This window comes from Entamoeba invadens (assembly GCF_000330505.1).
Source record: "Entamoeba invadens IP1 unplaced genomic scaffold scaff_1105074726705, whole genome shotgun sequence".
NCBI classification, from domain to species: domain Eukaryota; phylum Evosea; order Mastigamoebida; family Endamoebidae; genus Entamoeba; species Entamoeba invadens.
Genome location: NW_004440440.1, coordinates 239265 through 256687, shown reverse-complemented (window position 1 = coordinate 256687; position 17423 = coordinate 239265). Strand labels below are relative to the sequence as shown.

The window sequence follows — 17423 nt, the reverse complement described above, 5'->3', positions numbered from 1 at the left end:
ATGAAGTCCCAAATGGATATTTACTCACTTCAAATTGTTGCAAAGTACTTCCTTTTAGTTGAAGACTATATCAATGTTATTCAAGTCAACAAAAAATTCCAATACCTCACTGATAGATTTCGATATAATCCAATATCAATTTCTAGTTTAAAGTTGTTTCCTTTTATTGAAACTCTCCACTTGTATACTCGAAAAGATGCCGTCTTTCCTTCTATTCCAAGAATAGAATATCACTATCAAATTTCCATTTCGGATTCAATTAAAATAACAATAATGGCAACTCTGAATCATACAAAAGTTGTATTCCACAATATTAATTTAAAAATAGAAGACTTTTCATGTGGTGATATAACACACTTATTATCAGTTGCAAATACACTTCCAGAACGCTGCTTTCAAATGTCTTATTTTACTTCGTTGAATATTCCAGACAACATCACCCAAATAGGTTGCCAATGTTTCAGTATGGCAAATCGATTACAATATGTTACAATAGGAAGAGGTCTGACTGCTCTTCCCAACTTTGCGTTTTCTGAATGTCAAAATTTGAAATCAATTACACTACCAAACACACTCACTAAACTGAGTATGGGCGCATTCCAAATCTGTGGATTGAATTCGTTTACATTTCCAGAAAGTGTCAAAGTAATAGGAAGTTGCCTCTTCTCAACAAACAACAATTTGCAGCAGATTTCCTTTCCAAAGAACATGAAAGTAATTCCGTATTGTGTGTGTTACAACTGCCCAAACCTCCGCACGGTGACTTTACCTGACAATTTAGTTGAAATTGAGTTTCGCGCTTTCGATCAGTGCAATTTAGACAAAATTAACATTCCGTCGAATTTATTGTTCTTTAAAAAGGCGTTCAGCTCTCAAAATCTTTTGAAACAACTGAATTTCCCAAAGCAGTGTCTTATTGTTGATGTAGATAAATTAATTCAAAATGGAGACATCACTCAAAACGACAAAAAATATATAGTCACACCTTCACTCTCAATGATACCAAAAAATCTATTTATGAGCAATGGATATGTCAAATCAATTGTACTCTCTCCTTCTGTGTTAAATATTGAAGAAAGTGCATTTTCATTTAGTCACTACTTGACAAGTGTAGAGATGTGTTCGAGTGTTTCGTATATTGGAGAGTCTGCTTTCTATTACTGTGCAAATTTAAAGGAAGTTGGGACACTCAAAGGTGTTGAGTATATTGGAAAGGATTGTTTTAATAAATGCAGTTCACTTGAGTCTCTTTGTTTCAATGAAAATGTACACATTGGAAGTGGCGCACTTCATCAATGTGTTTCCCTCACTCAACTAGAGGTGCCACATACAAACGGAAATGTTTCTTTTGAAGTGTCTTTTGATAGTATTGGGGCATTTGAAAGTTGTGGGTACACGTGCAAAAACATTAAAGTTGATTATGAGATGTTCTCATTTAACATAGACGCTCCAACACCAACTGATTTTGAGTATCCCGTTGGGTGGTGTGGGTCCTTTAGAAGTAGAGTATTTAATTCAAATAATTTGACTCAGTTTGCCGTGCCAAATTGTGTGACTTCTCTTGGAAACAGTTTTTTCAGTGATTCAACAAAATTGAAAGAACTAATTCTTTCCAATTCAGTGAAAGAAATTGGAGATTTATGTTTCTCGGATTGTCATAATTTAGAGCGTATTACTATACCCTCGATACTAACTTTCTTTGGAAAAAATGCATTCAAAAATTGCAATAAGTTAACTTCAATTGAGTTTAATGGATGTCAACAGTGGAGTGGTTATGTCACTTATAGAGAGTTTTTAATACTCAAACGATGTGGTATAAAATGTGTTAATATGTATTTGGATTCCATTGAATATGAACAGATGAAAATGTTTCTTCCCATGTTCAATTGTTTGGAAGACTTTTCTGAGTGTAACAAATTGGAGTACATCTCAATACCATCAACTGTTTCTGTACTTGGAAAACAGTGTTTTAGTGCGTGTCACTTTTTGAAGGAAATCAAACTTGTCGAAGGACTCTGTGAGATCAGAGAATGTGCCTTTGAAAAATGTTATTCACTCAAAAATGTTATATTTCCCAAAAGCCTTCATACTATTGGTGAAAAGTGTTTCTATGGTAATGTAGCAATGACTGCGGTAGTAATTCCTAATACGATAAAATCACTTGGGAGAATGGCATTCGCAAGATGCACTAACTTAAAAAGTGTGATCATTACAGAGTCTCTTATCAACTCAAATAGTGTCTTTGACTATTGTTACTCATTAAGTAATGTAACTTTAACTCAACACGATGGAGAGAAATGCACTGTCTTTGGTTCTTTGTTCACTAACTGCGGGTCTTTGAAAACAATAGAAATTCCTGAGACAATAGAACATATTGGGAGATGTGCATGTGCTGGGATGAGTGCACTTGAAAGTGTGGTTTTACCTGAAAATATCACTTCAATTGGAAAAAACGCGTTTTCAAATTGTACATCTTTAAAAGAAGTGCTATTTAATAATAAAATCAAAAATATCGAAGCTTTTGCTTTTTTCAATTGCAAATCTCTCAAACGAGTACAATTGCCCGAATCAGTGGATCATATTGACAAAGATGCCTTTTCAAATGAAACTGAAATAAGAAAGTGAGTCGATGAGTTATTTCGATTATTTTCTAAACAACTATTTTTTAATTATAAATGTTAATTATAAGTTTATATATTAATTTTATTATTAATATAATTATTAATATTAATTATATATTATTAATTAATTATTAATTATTATTATTAATTAAAATAAATAATCTTATAAAATATATTAAATAATAAAAATTTTATTATTTAAATAAAAAAAGAACTTGTAATTTTTATTTTTCACACTTTGACGTTTTTTCTTATTATTTTTTCTTCCAATTTTTACCACTATTATCAAATAATTGAATAAATTAATAATATTTAATTAAATAGTAATTAACATTAATAAATTTGTGGTATTTTAATTAAATAAAAAAAAAACCACAAAAGTTTTCCCAATACGCAAAAATGCCAAAACTACAAATAAAAAAGTCAGGCTATTTTTGAGGTTTTGCTCTTCTCTCATTTTTTCTCTTTCCACAAGAAAGTCAATCAGATTGTTCTTCATAAAAAACATAAAATATAGTTCTTTAATAGTTCACAAATAACAAAAAATAAGAAAAAAGTCTAAAAATGCGAACACCCAAAAGACTTTGGATGAAATTATGAGATTGTATGAAGGGTTAGGCTAAATAGAGCTAAAGGAACTCGAAATTTCAGACAAAATGCGAGAGATAGTGTGTCTCCAAATCGGGCAATGCGGGAACCAAGTTGGTGAGAAGTTCTGGGACAGTATCGGCGAAGAGCATGGGCTGTCTTCCGACGGTGTATTTAGCGGAACCAAGCTTCAAGAGCAGCGCCTCAACGTGTTTTTCAGTGAGTCCTCAACTCGTCGTTACGTCCCTCGTTCAATTAATGTTGACTTAGAGCCTGGGACGCTTGATGCTATCAAATCGGGTAAAATGGGACATTTCTTTAAACCCGATTCGTTCATTTGTGGGCACTCTGGTGCTGGTAATAACTGGGCTAAAGGATATTATTCGGAGGGAGCTGAGTTAGCGGAACCTGTTATTGAACGCATTAGAAAAGAAGTTGAAAGCTGTGATTGCATTCAAGGCTTCCAAGTGACACATTCTCTTGGTGGAGGAACTGGATCTGGTCTTGGGAGTTTATTACTTGGGAAGTTACGAGATGAGTATTATGGGAAAGTCATCACGACGTTTTCCGTTGTTCCGTCACCTACAGTTAGTGAGACTGTTGTCGAACCATATAACTGCACACTGTCTGTTCATAAATTACTCGATACAGCTGGTATCACGTTCTGCTTCGATAATGAAGCGTTGTATAAAATCACATCGAACATTATGAAGGTGCCGAAGCCATCGAACGAGTCATTGAACACGTTAATTTCTTCAGTCATGTCGGGAATTACTTGTTCACTGAGATTCCCAGGACAACTCAATCAAGACTTGAAGAAGCTGATGGTTAATATGGTCCCATTCCCAAGACTCCACTTCTTCTCATCATCGATTGCACCACTTTCAAGCGCTTTGGCTATTCAATACGAGACGTTGAATGTACAGGAAATTGTCCAACAACTCTTTGAGAGGAAAAACATGATGGTGGACGTCGACCCATCCAATGGGAAGTACTTGACCACCTCGGTGTTTATGAGGGGGAAGGTATCAACTCATGACGTCGAACAACAATTGTTTAACTTGAGATCAAAGAGCCCAGATATGTTTGTCCCATGGATTCCAAATAATATGCAACTCGCAGTGTGCGATGTACCACCAAAGGGACTAAATTTGTCGGGAACGTTCATTGGAAACTCCACCGCTATGACTGGGCTGTTCCAAAGAGTGAAGGGACAATTCAACGCAATGCTCAGGAGAAAGGCTTTCATGCATCAATACACTGAGGAGGGTATGGACGCCGCAGAATTCACAGAAGCCGACTTGAACATCCAGGACTTGATTAATGAATACGACCAATACTTCAAAGCTACACCAGAGCCGGAAACGGGAGACGTTGACGGTGATATTCACTCTGATCTACCGGCTGAGGAGGAGCCTTCGACTGCTACAGCACAAAACCCACCACCGACTGCTGCCTAATTCTGAAGTTATTTCTTTGTTTCATTTATGTCTAATTGTTTTACTATTGCAAATAGTTTTTCCTTTATAAGATGAATTAGTGTTTATGTTAACAAGTTATAAAACAAATTCTCTTTTATTATTGTATTAATAATAATTATTAATTATTTTTTTGTGTCAATGTCAATTCTAAAAAATGTTTGAACAATTACCCCAAGGATTTCAAAATTGACATCTTAAGTAATTGTTATAATCACAAGGCCTCTTAGCATAGTTGGCAGTGCGTTTCCCTAGTAAGGAAAAGGTCGTGGGTTCGACTCTCGCAGAGGCCTTACTTATTATGATTTTATTAATAAACTAATTATTACTATAACTTAAGTTTTTTTTTTCCAAATAAATTTTTTTATTTATTACATATTTTTATTTTTATTAATAAATAACTATACTCTGCTTGTTATTAAGAATCTATTAATATAAAAAAATTTACGAATAAATATGGAATGAATTATTTTTAGTAAGAATTTCTTAGTAAGAATTACTACTAATAATTATAATACATAAAATTAACATTTTTAATAATACATTTTATTAAAATAAAACCATTTCAAACCAAAACTGTTATATAGTAAATTAAACAATAAAAAACTTTGAATGACTTTGATGTATTACATTACTCACTCCAGTCGTCCTCTTCCTCGTCACTTTCATCTTCGTCTTCTGCTCCATTAGTATCCACTCTTCTCGCTGTCAGAATACTTCTCAGTGCCAACACGACTTCATCTTCTTGTTGGACCTTTTCCGTGACTTCTACTGCCTTCAAATTCCCTTGTTTTGCCGCGATCATTTCCGCCAACGATAATCCTCCACAAGCCACTTGAGGTATTGGTGATGTTGATTCGACGATTGGTGGTGCCATTCCAGGTGGTGGTGGTAATAATCCTTGTGGTGGTTCCAGTGGCGTTTGAAGAGCATTATTCTTCGACGCCATGACTTGTTCCTTTTCTCGTTTCAATGACTCTGCCTCTTGTTTCAGACGTGCTTCTTCATCTTTGAGTCGTTGTTTCTCCATCCTCATCTTCTCGACTTCGGCTTTCATCGCCTCAAACTCCGCCATCCTCGCTTGTTGTTCTTCTTCCCATTTCTTCTTCTCCGCAAGAAACATCTTATCGCGCTCTTCCGCTTCCCGTTTCGCTTTCTCTTCTTCTTCTTTCTTCTCCTTTTCTTCTTTCTCTTTCCGCCTTTTCTCTTCTTCTAATTTCACTTGTCGCTCGTTCTCCTCTTTTCGCTTCTTCTCAATCTCAACTCTCTTTCGTTCCTCAATCGCTCGTTTCCGAGATTCTTCCTCTTCTCGTAACTTCTTCTCTTCATTTTCAAGTTCCTTCCGTTTCTGTTCAAGCTCTTCCTCCTCTTTCCGTCGCTCCTCTTCCAGAACTTTCTTCCGTTCCTCCTCCGCCTTCTTCTTCTTCGCTTCAAGTTCTTTCCGCGCCTTCTCTTCCTCCTCAACGCGTTTCTTTTCAACCAACTCAAGCTCTTTCCGCGCTTTCTCTTCTTCTTCGCGTTCAATGCGCTCCAACTCCGCTTTACGTTCGGCTTCTTCTTGTTGTTTTCGTTGTAATTCTTCTTGTCGTTGTTTCTCAACTTCCATCTTCCTTTTCTCCTCGGCTATTCGTTGCTGCTCAGCTTCAAGTTTCTTTCGCGCAATCTCCTCCTCTTTCTTTCGTTTCGCCAATTCAATCTCGTTCTTCTTTCGTTCCGCCTCTTTCCTCAATCTCTCTTGTTCTTCCCGTTCTTGATTTTCAAGTTCTCTCTTTCTTTTCTCTTCCGCTCGCCGTTCCTCCTCTTGTTTCTCCTTCAAAATCTTCTCTTCAATCTCCTTTCTCTTTCGTTCCTCCTCTTCAATCTTTTTTAACTCCGCTTCTTTTTTGAGTCGTTCTTGTTCCTTCAATTTCTTTAATTCTTCTAATTCTCGACGCTTCTTCGCTTCTAACTCTATACGCTGTTTCTCTTCTAAAGCTTTTCGTTCTTTCTCTTCCCGCTCTTTCTGACGTCTCACTTCTTCAAGACGCTTCTTCTCTTCAGCTTCTCGCTTCTCTTTCTCAATTCGCGTTTGCTCCTCTCGCCTCTTCTGCTCTTCTTCTAACTTCTTCGCTTCTTCCTCTAAGCGTTTCTGCTCTTCTTCTAATCGCCTTTGTTCCTCTGCTTCCTTCGCTATACGTTCTTGCTCGTTCCGCTTCGCAATCTCCTCCTCTCTCTTTCTCGCTTCTTCGAGTGCCGCACGCTGCCTCTCCTCGTCAGCCTTCCGTTTATTTTCAGCCTCTATCCGTTTCTGTTTCTCCGCCTCAAGTCTCCTCTTCTTCTCCGCTTCGATCTTCGCGCGTTCAATCGCCTCCGCTTTCTTCTTCTCTTCAATTTCTCGTTGCAATTTCTCTTCTTCTATTCGCGCCATTCGTTCCTCCTCATCTTTCTTCTTTTGAATCTCCAATTCCCTTTTCTGTCGTTCCACCTCTTTCTTCTTTCGTTCCTCTTCAAGCAATCTCCTCTTCTTTTCAAGTTCTTGTTTCTTAACGAGTTCTTCTTGTTCCTTCTTTTTAAGTTCCTCCTCTTCTTTCCTCTTTTGTTCCTCAGCGGCCTTTCTTTCGATCTCCTCTTGTTTCTTCTTTTCAAGTTCCTCTTGTTTTCTCTTCTTTTCTTCTTCCATTTTTTTCAATCGATTTTGTTCTTCAATTCGCTGTTTCTCAACTTGTCGTTTCTTCTCTTCCTCTTCAAATTCTTTCTTTCGTTGTTCTTCTAATTTAACGCGCTCGAGTTCTTGTTTCTTTAAATTGGCTTCTTCTTGCGCTATATACTCTTCTTTCGACTTCTGTTCAAGCTCCGCTGCTTCAAGACGTTGCCGTACTTCCTCTTGTCTCCTCTGAACTTCTTCACGCTTCCGTTGCATCTCCAAACGAATGTGCTCACGCTCCTTTTCTTGTTCTTCAAACTCCTTTTGTCGTTGGATGTATGCATTTAATGAAGAAGAGCCCGTCATAGTCCCCGCCTTAGAAACGGGCTTTGCTAAAGCTTTTCTTTTTGTTGGATTTTCAGAAGACGTAGTTGACTTACTCATTGAACTCGGCTTCATACAACTATCTCCCACTGTCGAGGGTTCTTCCACCTTCTGGTTTTGGTATACAATGTCCTTAGGTTCTTCAGTAGTAGTAGCTGTAATGTGGAATTTCGAGTTCGACGTTCCCAGTGATTTAGCGGTTGTTTTCTCCGCTTTCTTATCCCATTTCTCTCGCAAATATCTTTCCTTTTGAACGTAGCTCATAGCTTCCACATCAACACCTTCAGTCTCTTCTTTTTGGTCTTCGGTGGAATTTTTTGAAAAACTTTTGAAATCTTTTGAATCTTTTGATAAATCTTTTGAAGGTTCTTTAATATGATAATTCGGCACTGAACTCTCTGAGACTTTTGTTTTCCCAAATTCAGTCTGTTTCGACTCTTTATCGCGTTTTTGCGCTAAATACCTTTGTCGTTGGACAAACGTCATTTTACTCAGATCAACGTCTTCATTACTTGATGTCGTCGATTGTTTAGTTGCACTCGACGCAGACGTTCCAGCTGAACGAAGTGAAGCCGATAGTTTTTGTTGAACTGGAGGAGATGATTTCGTTGCTTTTGGAGATGAAGAAGTTGGAGAAGAAGTCTTAGGTGATGGTGTTCTCATTGGTGGAGTTGGTTTCGATGATGGTTTTGGTATTTCCTGACTCTTTTCTTCTTTTTTTGTCTCTTCAATTTGAATATCTTTTCTTCCTTCAGATTTGTTAATAAGACTTTCCTCACATTTTTGTGGTTCCGGTGACTTTTTGGGCTCGAATGGTGTCTCTTTGACTTCATCGACTTTTTTCTCTTCAACTTTTGGACTTGGACTTTTGACTTCAGACTTTGAGACTTGTGTTGTTTGAGTCTTTTGTGTGTAAAGTGGCGTTGTGTTCTGTTTTTGGAATTTTGGTTTTTCGTATGATTTACTCTGTGACGTTCGAGTGAGTTGCGGCGCAGCTTGTTGTGTCTTTTGTTTTTCTTCCCACGCCTTTACTGACCCCGACGTTTTAAATGTATTTGGTGAAGAAGGGGATTGGGTACTATGTGCCTTCTGGTGGTACGTTTGTGATGAAGTTGTAGTTTTAGCGCTTTGCGAGAGTACTGAAGGGGGTGGACTTTTGTGTTGTGTTGTATTCAGAGTGCCGATACTGTCACTTGTGCTTTTTTGAGCAACAGAAGTTGATTTACTCAAACTTTTTTGTTGTTTTTGGTCTTCTCCGGTTGTAGTAATTGTAGTAGAAGATGGTGGAGGTGGTGATTTAATAGTTTTTTGTTGGGTTGTAGTGGTAGTAGTACTTGTTGGTGATGATTTCTTAGCGAACATATTATTAGACGTAGATGTGTGTAATTTTGATTGTGAAGGTTTATAGATATTAATTTTAGCTTGTGCGGTTGGAGTTGTTTGTTTATGAGTTTCTTGTTTCACTTCTTTCTTCTCTTCACAAACTTTTTGTTGTTGTTGGGTATGTGGGGAAGTACTACTTGTGCTTTGTTGTTGTGGTATAGTATTTCCAGTCAATTTTGCGACTCTTTGTTGCTTTTGTAAAAACGTCGATTGTTTGTGTTCAGCCCTTTGTTTGGGTTGGACACTCTTAAACCTCTCTTGTTGCATTTCTTGTGTTTGGCCTGCATAGTCTTCGTCCAAATTTTTGAGGGTCGAAGAAAATGAACTCGACGTTGAAATCGATTGCGAGGGTCGTCCTTTACTTTCAACTACTTTATATCGCTGTTTGACAGATACAGACATCCTTCTCATATCATGTGAAGTCACATTACTTTGATCTAATTGCGCTTGTGCTTGTTTAACATAGACAGATTGTCTCATGTATTGATACACCTTCTTTCGGGTATCGGGGTTTTGTAAGTCCCTTTTTTTCACTCCAGCCTCTCGGAGAAGAATTTTCCAACTCTCAGGAAGCTTGCTTGGTTCAACGTTTTCATCAAGAGCAGTAAAGTCGACGCTCATTGTCTTTTGAGTTCTTACAGTTCGTTTCGTTTTTAACACAGCATTTATGAAAATAAATATGTAAAAAACGATATATTTTTTTTGTAGATATTTCTTGGCTTATGTCAATAAATTTGTTAACAAATAAAGTAGTACCACGGTAACATACGGGAAATTGGTCGATACAAAACAAACAAATCAATTTTTTTCAAGTTACTCTTTTGTTGAATAGAAAAACTAAATATTATAATATTTTTTATTAATTAGTTTCGTAGTTTTATTTTTTTAGTTCGTAATTATTTGAATAATTGTATTGGTTTTTTATTCTTCCTTTTGTCTTTAAAAGTGTTCATAAGTCGATACATAAGAAATTAGATGAGAATAATGTGTTTAATTTAAACACTTCAATACTTTTTCAAATACATTTTATTAATTGTCCCAAAAATATTATATCGGAATATACTGTTTATAGTAATTTAAAATAAAAGTATTTTATTAACTTTTATTAATTATTAGTAATTATTAAGAATACCGATATAATTATTTTTTTAATTTAAAAAATAACAATATATTAATACTTGACATTTATTAAAAAAAAATTAATTATTGATTCAAACAATTGTACTATATTTATAGTAAAATTAAACAATGTATTTAATAGATTAAATTATAATATTATAATATTATTTTAATAATTATTACAGTTAGTTTCATTTTGTTTTAACTTTGTTTCAAAACAAATAGAAAACGTTTCAAAATAAATCAAAAATGCATATTTTTTCAACTCTGTTTTAAAACAAAATAATTTTGTTTCAAAATAAATATAATTGTACCAAATGAAATCAAAAGTGTTTCAAAATAATACAATGTTTCAAATTAATACAAAAATGTAGCAAAATAAAATAAATTTGTTTCATAAAGCTGTAATTTTGTTTCAAAATAATATTAAAAACAATACTTAAACAACTTAGCTAACTTGAAAAAACAAAATGGATTATTTTGGATATATACCAATGGAAGAAATTGACGATTTTGTATCCCAAAAACAGCAGTTCATTGGGCCTTTAACAAAACCTCCAGAAATACCAGAACTTAAAGAAAAACCCACTGAAGAAGAAATGAAAACGAATTCACTAACACGCCAAATGACACACATAACAGAGGGGCATCACATTTTTAATGATTTAATTAAAAATCAAAACTCAAAAAGACCATACGTGTTGGTTACGAAAAACCAACGAATTCTTTTGACTCATCTTTACGAAGAAAATGGAGAAGGAATGTCTTTGGTATGGTACAGCCACAAAACTCGAATGACCATACCATCAACTCGTGTCTATCTCAACAAATTAAGACAAGAAATTGATATATCTTCAGAAGTGAAACGTGGTAGAAAACCAAAGTACACCAACGCACTTCTTAAAAGGACTGCTGTTATGCTTTGTCAAGAAAACATGTCACTTAGAGAAGCCAAAAAGAAGTTGGCAGAAGAAGAGTTCAATACAGTGTCAATATCATCGCTAATGCGCTATATAGAAAACGACGAACTAATGAAAGGTATCGAACTTGACCCATTGTCTTTTACAGAAGTACCAATTCGAGGAAATATAGCAAATACAATTGACAACAAAGAGCTTCGAGTACAAAAATTAGCAGAGTTGTTACAACTTCAAAGAAGTGGCTATGCTATTGTCTTTGTTGATGAGTCTCATTGGAAGGTTGGTAATGTCTGAACAAGAAAATGGGGTTCACGTAGAAAAAAAACACTTCAGAACGACAAAATTGAAAACGTTTAACTTGAGTTGCGTCAGCTCGATATCTGGATCAGGTGACAAATTTTGTCGAGTATTTAACGAAACAGTCAATGGTGAAATGTTTAGTGCATCCTTTAAACTTCTTGTTGAAAATTATGTTGCTTTACTTGGAAACATAGTTTTTGTAATGGACAATGCTTCTGTACATAGAGAGGATATTATATCTGCAGCAAACGCTAGAGGGTGTAAGGTGTTGTTTAATGCACCCTATTCCCCAGAATGCAATCCAATAGAAATGATTTTCGGTATTTGGAAAAGTCGAGTTGGTAAATTACCAAACGAAAACTTACTTCAAATGTTAACGAATATGGCCAGATGCTTTGAAGATATCGAAAAAAGTGAGTTAAGAAGATGTGTTAGTCATTTTCTTGGTCAAGTATCGACAAAAGTGATTAATCGAGAAGACCTCTAATGGAAAATGTTAATAAATTTGTTTTTAATATTATTTTGAAACAAAATTACAGCTTTATGAAACAAATTTATTTTATTTTGCTACATTTTTGTATTAATTTGAAACATTGTATTATTTTGAAACACTTTTGATTTCATTTGGTACAATTATATTTATTTTGAAACAAAATTATTTTGTTTTAAAACAGAGTTGAAAAAATATGCATTTTTGATTTATTTTGAAACGTTTTCTATTTGTTTTGAAACAAAGTTAAAACAAAATGAAACTAACTGTAATAAAAATCAATTTAATTATTAATAAATTAATAAAATACTATAATAAAAATGTAGTATTATATAATTAACTTTTATTAACAATTAATATAAGCATTTTACTAAATAAAATATAGTAAAAAATGATTCAAGAATAAAACAAATGATAAGAACTTCAAACTTCTATGTCAGTAGTATTAGAGGAACTTCGTCAACTTCATGAAACCATTGAAATGTACGACGATGAAATTGTTCGTCGTCTTAAAACCGTTCCCACTCTTCAAGAAGAGAAGATTCAAAATGACCACATCATCATGTCTCTGAACAGGGCGATTAACGACAAAACCCATCGATTGATTTCCTTGTACAGCGATCAGTCCAACGAGTTATCTAACGACCTCAAAAAGCTTACTGTAGAGTCTGACTCATCGGACCCCCTCAAATTATTCACCGACTTTCACAACACAATTTCTGCTCTAAAAAGTTCTTATGTTAATAAAGACGTGACCTTTGTCTCCACTTTCCAAATTCCAGAAGTCGAAAATAGTGAGCGCTATTTGGGCTTGTTCTCTGGAGAAGAGACGAACGGGAAGTTCCTCGACTTCTTTGCGATCTTTCAAACATTAAATAACATCCCCTTCCCAGAACACAGTGATTTTGATGTTCAGTCGATCAAGTACACTGACTTCCTCGACTTCTTCTATGACTTTGACAATGAAGTGAACATCACAATTCGATACCTTTCACCTTTAGAACACTACTTGGACTATTTAAAGCAGATTAAAACGTATTTGGTGTCGTTCTTAACCCGCTCAAAGCCCCTCGAAGAGTTCGACAAACACGTCAGTGACATCGAAACGAGTGCACACGAGCATAGCGCCGATTATTCATTAAAGAGTGCTTTAGAAGACAAATATGAGTACTGTGTCTATTGCGGGAAGAAGTTTGCGAAGGCAAGTGTCTTTGGCTATCACAAAAAGTCTGCGCCGCATCTCAAGAATGTGACTTCAAAGAGTGCTTTAACTGCGGAAATTGAACTTTTGATGTCTGTCATCCACACTATTTGTCTTCGCGAGGACATCCAAACTACTTTAAAAGATACCAAAGAGAACATCTCGACGAAGATGGGGCGCACCGCGACGGATGTGATCGAGATCGAGCGCGGCAACATCGAGTTTCTTCAAGATGAAGTCGAGATCAAGAAAGAGGACGTCGAAGCTCCAGAAGAGCAGCAGCGTGGGATCGACAACTATCCGATAGGTGAAGATGGTAAGCCTATACCCGTCTGGTTATACAAATTCCGTGGCTTAGGGACAATGTACTACTGTGAGATCTGTGGGGGGTGTGGCTATAAAGGGCGCAAGAATTATGAGAAGCATTTCGAAGAGGCCAAGCACATCCGTGGCTTGAAGTGTTTAGGTATCGAGAGTTCTATCGAGTACTTCGACATCTGTCGGATCAAAGATGCCATCTCTCTTAAAGCCAAACTCGATGAAATGAAAAAGATGGGACGGTTCGATGTGATGAATGAAGCAGAATATGAGGATCCCGATGGCAACTTGATCTTAAAGAAAGATTATGACATGTTAAAGCGGCAAGGATTGATTTAATTAATTACTTTATTATATATTATTAAATAGTAATTAAATACTATTCATTATTATTAAATATTATTATATACTATTAAAGAGTAATGTATAATAATAAACAGTCAGATATAATAATATATAGTAATAATTACTATTTAATAAAAGATATAATATCAAACCAACTGACAGAAAACAGACTACTAGGGTTGAAGGCCTGTAGTCTGTTTTCTCAAAGAAATAACATAAGGAGTTACTTAGGCGTGTGGTTTTTGTTTCTTGTTTGTCCAGAGACCATGAAGGGAGACACCAGCAACACAGACGACTTTGAATCTGACGCCCGGAATATCACCGACGGCGTGACCTCTTCTACCGAACCCAGAGATAAGGACTTCATCGTTTTCGTTGATGTAGTTCAAAGAACCATCCTTGGGGACAAAAGCAGTGATTTTCTTCCCATTCTTCAATAAACGAACTCTGACACACTTTCTAATACCCGAGTTTGGTTGTTTTGTTTCAATCCCAAGCTTCTCTTGGACAAGTCCTTTGGCATGGGACGCACCTCCAAGAGGGTTGCATTTATAACGAGTGACTAATTTCCCCTTCTTCCACTCCTTATCGGCCCAGCGGTTCGCTCGGCGTTGTGCAGACAATTTACGTGCAGCATGGAGACCTCTTGGCATCTGGCTGGACTACTTTTTCAAGTCCAGGGTTTTATAATTCCTTTTAGAATTGGTGAAACTATAACTCTACTATACATTCTTACTCCACAAGAAAGAAAATAACATTTTTGTCGGATTTGAAAAACAAAATTTCAAATCGAAAAAAAAATAAAAAATCGAAATTTTCTCCATACAAAAAAATGTGGGGTACTAGTTGAAAAACTATTATTGAACTAAAAGTATTTGTTATAATTTAACGAGTTGTTTTTCTATTTTTTGATGATATTTAACAAATAAAATTTATATTAATTTTTAAGTAATTATAACAATTATTAACGAATATTAGTATAAATTTTGTGTCGTTAATTTACAATTTGTTTATTTTTAAAACGGACGTTAATTAAATTAATTGAATAGAGAGTAAGATACCAACATATCCGATATGCTGGTATTCTATTTTATCAAGTAATAGAATTAATACCAAAGAACTGAAAAACTACCATAATAAGTAAAAGAAGACCACAAAAAAATATGAAGCGATTTACACTAAATAGAAGCATCGTGTAACTTTATTTTGAAACGCCCATATCCTTTTTAAAGTCCCATAAAGTTACTACAGTAAATTGGATTGTAAATAATTTGTACTAAAAAGTATCTTTGACACAAAATGGCCAACTCAAAAAACTTTAAAAGGAAACAAATAACGAAAAAATGAATCCAAAACTTGTAGGCAATCAACCTTGGATGGCTAATATGGACAAACAGTTACTGACCTATCTAACGTCATACAAATCGATTGAGGATTACACTGAGTGTATTGGCTTTCAAACAAATGAAGATATCTACACTGCTGTCATTCATAAAAGTGTTGAACTGCAGCGGACTTTAGACCTTCAAAAGAAAAGCATTGAAATGATCAAACAAACAACTTCACGTCTTCAGTCTCAACTCGACCAACTTTCTTTGTCTTCCAACATAAATATTTCCCCACGTCTTCGGTCCTCAACGCCGTCAAATGTCGCTTTCAGAACTCCACGACAAAGTCAAGAAGTGAAGTCGTCGCTCTCGGACACTTCAGAGAGTTCAAGTGACCTTCTCAGTGTCGAAATGATACAAAAAAGTCCCATCGCCAATTCAAAGCAAAAGCCAACATCGACACTTTCGACTATTCAAAAATCTTACGACGAGTCCTTTCAACCTTCCAATGAGAAAAAAGACGCGAAGAATGTACTTGAACAAAAGGTGAGTACACGAGAGAACTCAATTTTAACTAAAAATGACGAAAAGGCAAACCAACAAAAACTGCCGGACACCTTTAGCGTCCCAATAAAAAAGCGTAAACCACACCGACGCACATCTTCCGTTGAAGTGTCGAGAGACTACGAGAATTGATTGTTATGTGTTCCCACCTCTGTTTTATACTCAAAAATCAAACTCTTGAAATCGTTCACAAAAAAGACCGAAATCAGTCATTCGACCCGAACAATTTTGCATTTTTGAATTTGATGATAGAAATTGTGTTAAATAGAAACTGAAGCGATGAATTAGTGTTTCATGAACTCTTCGATCTCTTTGACAGTACGTGGGATGTCTTTAGGTAAAGTCTCATGTCCATTTTCAGTCACCAAGACGTCATCTTCAATTCTGATTCCTCCAAAGTTCCAGGCTTTTCTGATTTTCTCTTCAACAAGGAACTTCTTGACCTTCTCATCTTTCAATCCCGACTCCAATAAAAATGGGATGAAGTAAACCCCAGGCTCTACTGTATATATATTCCCCGCTTCTAAGATTCTGTTACTTCGGCACTTCTTAAGACTGCAATTGCTGCTTCTTTCAATACCTTTGTTGAACCCGCCGACGTCGTGTGTATCGACACCAATCAAATGTCCGATCCCATGAGGCATGAAATAGAAGTGGACGTCATTCTTAAACATCTCGTCGACATCACCTGTGACATATCCGGCTTCTTTAAGTCCACTGAGTAACACCTTATTGGCCAAATCATGAATTTCATACCAATGAAGACCAGGCTTAATAGCATTCTCACACTCCTCTTGACACTTTAAAACAATTTCATATAACACTTTTTGGTCTTCAGTGAACTTCCCATTCACCGGATACGTCAGTGTTAAATCGGTCGCATATCGGAAACACTCGGTCCCGACATCCATCATCAACAACTCCCCACTTTGCATCACTTTTCTGTTGGGATGTCCGGCGTGGCCATAATGCAGCGTCGCGGCTGATGTCCCCGACGCGCATATTGGGAAGTACCCGAAGTTCCTCATGCCAAAAGTGCCGTACGCGACCTTATAGAATTGCGCTTCCATCTCAAACTCGTATTTCCCCGGTGCACAGAATTTCATGCATTGTCGGTGAGCCTCCGCAGTGCCATTAATAGCAGTTCGCATCAAGTTGATCTCTTCGAGAGTCTTGACGGTACGCGCCTCGAAGAGTGCTTCATGCAACGTCTGAGTCTCAAGCTTATAGTTGTTCACACATTTGGTTCGGAGTGGTGCGGGCTTTAATCCGGAGTCTGTGTTAACACCGTCGGCATAGATATAAATAAGGGACGGGTTGATCTTGGCTAACACTTCTTCGACTTGAGTGTCAAAGTAGACTTCCTCGACGCCGTACATCTCTTTAACGGCTTCAGGTGTCAAATTTGGACCTAAAACGATTTGAAGGGCAGCTGGAAGTTGTGGCAAAAATAAGACACGAGTACCGTCCATCTTTATTAAACCTAAAAAGCCGGCTTCTTTCACACCAAAGAGATAATGGAAGTTACTCTCCTGTCGGAATAGATATTCCCCATCAGTGTCATAGAAGGGAAGCTCTAACCCACCTTCTAAAAAGATGATCGCATTTTTGTCTTTCTCAGCAGCTTTGAAATACTTGAGAAAGTGTGTTGTGGTACCTTTGTGAAGCTTATGGATGTCGTAGGTGATCACTTGTGACATGGAATTCTGGGTATTAAAGAGTTGAAAGTTCATTTATATATCACTGTATATCGGACGTTTC

The 17423-nt window shown here is 36.2% G+C and overlaps 7 protein-coding genes across 7 annotated transcripts; 4 read left to right on the top strand and 3 right to left on the bottom strand.

Annotated features, from left to right (window-relative positions):
* Positions 1 to 2625, top strand: EIN_269120 (hypothetical protein; the record flags this gene model as incomplete). The annotated part of the gene is made up of 1 exon (XM_004257839.1): positions 1 to 2625. The coding sequence occupies one exon, from the start codon at positions 1 to 3 to the stop codon at positions 2623 to 2625; it is 2625 nt and encodes an 874-aa protein (XP_004257887.1).
* Positions 2626 to 3277: 652 nt separating this feature from the next.
* Positions 3278 to 4669, top strand: EIN_269110 (tubulin beta-4q chain, putative; the record flags this gene model as incomplete). The annotated part of the gene is made up of 1 exon (XM_004257838.1): positions 3278 to 4669. The coding sequence occupies one exon, from the start codon at positions 3278 to 3280 to the stop codon at positions 4667 to 4669; it is 1392 nt and encodes a 463-aa protein (XP_004257886.1).
* Positions 4670 to 5318: 649 nt separating this feature from the next.
* EIN_269100 (trichohyalin, putative) lies at positions 5319 to 9698 on the bottom strand (the record flags this gene model as incomplete). Its single annotated transcript, XM_004257837.1, has 1 exon — positions 5319 to 9698. The coding sequence occupies one exon, from the start codon at positions 9696 to 9698 to the stop codon at positions 5319 to 5321; it is 4380 nt and encodes a 1459-aa protein (XP_004257885.1).
* A 2641-nt stretch (positions 9699 to 12339) lies between these two features.
* EIN_269090 (pre-mRNA-splicing factor PRP9, putative) lies at positions 12340 to 13764 on the top strand (the record flags this gene model as incomplete). Its single annotated transcript, XM_004257836.1, has 1 exon — positions 12340 to 13764. One exon carries the CDS (start codon positions 12340 to 12342, stop codon positions 13762 to 13764), a length of 1425 nt encoding a protein of 474 aa, XP_004257884.1.
* Positions 13765 to 13997: 233 nt separating this feature from the next.
* On the bottom strand, positions 13998 to 14423 carry EIN_269080 (40S ribosomal protein S23, putative; the record flags this gene model as incomplete). The annotated part of the gene is made up of 1 exon (XM_004257835.1): positions 13998 to 14423. One exon carries the CDS (start codon positions 14421 to 14423, stop codon positions 13998 to 14000), a length of 426 nt encoding a protein of 141 aa, XP_004257883.1.
* A 723-nt stretch (positions 14424 to 15146) lies between these two features.
* EIN_269070 (hypothetical protein) lies at positions 15147 to 15794 on the top strand (the record flags this gene model as incomplete). Its single annotated transcript, XM_004257834.1, has 1 exon — positions 15147 to 15794. The coding sequence occupies one exon, from the start codon at positions 15147 to 15149 to the stop codon at positions 15792 to 15794; it is 648 nt and encodes a 215-aa protein (XP_004257882.1).
* A 152-nt stretch (positions 15795 to 15946) lies between these two features.
* EIN_269060 (Xaa-Pro dipeptidase, putative) lies at positions 15947 to 17362 on the bottom strand (the record flags this gene model as incomplete). Its single annotated transcript, XM_004257833.1, has 1 exon — positions 15947 to 17362. One exon carries the CDS (start codon positions 17360 to 17362, stop codon positions 15947 to 15949), a length of 1416 nt encoding a protein of 471 aa, XP_004257881.1.
* Between the last annotated feature and the right edge of the window lie 61 nt (positions 17363 to 17423).